The sequence below is a fragment of the Polistes fuscatus genome, unplaced genomic scaffold (assembly GCF_010416935.1).
Source record: "Polistes fuscatus isolate 324 unplaced genomic scaffold, CU_Pfus_HIC Scaffold1, whole genome shotgun sequence".
In the NCBI taxonomy this organism is placed as follows: domain Eukaryota; kingdom Metazoa; phylum Arthropoda; class Insecta; order Hymenoptera; family Vespidae; genus Polistes; species Polistes fuscatus.
Genome location: NW_025112997.1, coordinates 10,108,773 through 10,111,954, shown reverse-complemented (window position 1 = coordinate 10,111,954; position 3,182 = coordinate 10,108,773). Strand labels below are relative to the sequence as shown.

At 25.9% G+C, this 3,182-nt stretch overlaps 1 protein-coding gene across 1 annotated transcript; it reads right to left on the bottom strand.

Annotated features, from left to right (window-relative positions):
- Positions 1-609: 609 nt before the first annotated feature.
- On the bottom strand, positions 610-3,182 carry LOC122521629 (adenylate kinase). The gene is made up of 4 exons (XM_043642474.1): positions 2,831-3,182; positions 2,506-2,742; positions 1,535-1,702; positions 610-1,436 (listed from the first exon to the last, which is right to left on the bottom strand). The coding sequence occupies exons 1-4, from the start codon at positions 2,933-2,935 to the stop codon at positions 1,197-1,199; spliced, it is 750 nt and encodes a 249-aa protein (XP_043498409.1). The 5' UTR covers positions 2,936-3,182; the 3' UTR covers positions 610-1,196.

Sequence of the window (3,182 nt, the reverse complement as noted above, 5' to 3'; positions counted from 1 at the left end):
TACAATTAACATTAAAATAAATGTCAAACTATTATTACTAAAATAAATGCAACCAAAGATATGAATAGTAATATGATCACATATAGACGTTACCAAATGTGCGTATATAAAATGATCTTGATGATTCAAGTAGCATTACGTTTTTTATTGATATTACATTTTCATTCGTGGACAAAATTTAATAGATAAATCCTATTTTTTTTATTGTTATAATACATATATATGTATATTATTTTATGTTATGTTTACTATTTATATTAATATATATATATATATATTTTATTGGTAAGAAATATATATATATATAGAATCATTTTTCCTTTTTTGTATATAATATATGCTGCATATATGCATATATTGTTGTTGAAATTATATACATATATATAGGTTTTAATAATATTAAGTGATTCTAAAAGTTCGTGAAAATCGAACTTTTGCAATCACTCAATATATTGCTGTTGTATTTTTCACAAATTTTCAATATCAATGCGATATATTCAAAAGAATATTATACTTAAACGTTAATCTATGTGTGTATAAAGTAAATAAATAAAAATTCGAGTTACAAAAGATACTACGATTAAAGAAAAAAATAAAAGCATAAATATAAGACATATATATCGTACTGTGTGATATTTCCTTGCTTAACTATATACATGTAAATTTAGTTTTATTCTAATATTTTTAATTACGTACTACATTTTTTTAGTAACCTTTATGTATCCTCAACTATATTTATCGATAAAAACATTATCTGTGCTTGTGACTTTAAAATCATAAATCCTATTTTGTAACATATTTTATAGTGCCTTATTTTATCATCGTCATCGTCATCATCATCATCATCAATATCATCTTATTTCAATTATCTATGATATATCATTCTTACATATTTTTCTTTACATATTGCTATCAAGATTATTTTTAATGATATTATTTAATCGATATTTAATTAATACCCTACACAACATATACATAATATTCGTACCATTATTACTAAAACTACTTTTGAATAAAGTAAATAATATATTTAATAAACCCCACTTATTCCAAAAGTAATATCAATGATAAATTGATACCACAATAAAAGTAAGTATATTATTAACTGCAATGTAAGTAATATTATTTTGAATATTATCTGTTCCCATGTTATGTTTATGTGTGTGTTGTGTGTGTGTATATAGAAATAAAGTAATCTATGAAAAGAATCTATAGAAAAAACCTTTTTTCTGATCTTGTTCGATAGCCCTCAAGAATATGCGATCAATATCTTCAAAAACTTTAGCACTTGATTGCGCCGCATTGATATAATAGTGAATACCTTGCAAAGCATAATAATCGACTAGTGGTTGCGTTTGAGTATGATAAACGGCTAATCGTTTCGTTAAAGCTTCTGCATTATCATCCGATCTTTTAACTAAAGGTTCACCGGTTTCCTGTTAATAAATAAATTATTATTATTTTATATGCGGATTCATTAAGTGATATAAATGACATATGTATTATTAATATTCAAATAAATCAAATTACTTACATCATCCGTCATAGGTTTTTTTGGCGGAGCAAATTCTTCGTGATACGATCTACCGCTCGCAGTATGTATTAAACGACCTGTGATTCTTTTTATCAATAATTTGTCATCGATTCCAAATTCAACTACAGCGTCGAGTTTAGTTTTCCTCTTTTTTAGCATAGTATCTAACTACATAAATCCAATAATTATTACGTATATATACGTACGAGTGTAATTAGCAAGTTAAAGAGATTAAATCTACTTTTAGTCTTTTTAATATTACTAATGACCATAGTCATCAAAAGTTTAATGCTTGCTGTGCACTACTACTGACTGCAGGCACTCAATATTGTTATGCTAGCAATGTCCTACTTGTGACTATAGTAACTCATTAATATTTTGCTTTGATTTTTAATTTTTAAAATCTGAATAAATGACTGAAATAAACAACTTACACAAGGTGACAAAAAAATAATTTTGATTTTAAATAATTTAAGAAATAAATATGACTATTATAATTAATATGATTATTTTTTACCCTATATGTGTTTTGAAAAACTATACACAAAAAGCATACATGCTATTTCCATATTAAAATAATGAACGAGTATAACTAAGAGTACGGAAATAAAGCTTATTAAACTGAATGAATAGAGAAAATTTATACCATGCTTGTGTCAAAATAATCTCTATTGACATTGGTACATAATAATCTTATTTAAAATTTTAAACTTATATTTATCTGTATCGAAAATAAAATGATACGATCATGAAAATGAAGAAACCTAAATATATAAAAGTTGATATTGCAGAGTAACATTTAATTTTATGACCTATATCAATAGAATTTTTACTACTCTCCGTGCTTACTATAGCAAGTAATATATGCCCTTTATGTACCGAACTATATTTTTTAGTCACCTTGCATATATTTTCGATATTTTAATTATATTATTTAATATAAATTAATAACAGTTCTTATTTAAATTTACCTTTTCAGCTTGCGGAACACTCCTCGGAAAGCCATCCAAAAGAAAACCACGCTTACATTCGGGCTTATCCAGATTAGAATCTATCATACTAACTACAAGATCATCGCTGACTAATTTCCCTTCGTCTACAATCTTTTTAACTTCTTTACCAAGAGCAGTGCCAGAATTTATCTCAGCTCTTAACATGTCTCCCGTAGAGAGATGACAAACGCAATATCTTTCTTTAAATAAAGGAGCCTGTAAAAGAAAACGTAAAATATTATTTTATTGTATTCGTTGTTATCTCATAAAATGGAAAAATAATACATTCAATAATAATTTTTACCTGTGTTCCTTTTCCGCTACCAGGTGGTCCTAATAAAATAGCATTAATACCTCTCGAAGGTATTTGAATATTTTCTTTCGGTACTTCTTTTGTTTTAGGCGCCATTTTTTTTTATATATTTATTGTTAAGATTTATGATTAAATGATGGAACTATAAAAAATATTTAATATATTAATACAAAAAATCTTTAAAACCAGATGTTAACGTGTCTGTATGAATTCGGTCATAGGACGTAGGTAACAAATGTATGGAAGAACAATCAGAGACGATCTTGCCACAAGGTCTCCCTCTTTAATTTACTATGTCGTAAGTACTTAAAGTAAATTGATCTTGGACCTATCAGCTTTAACT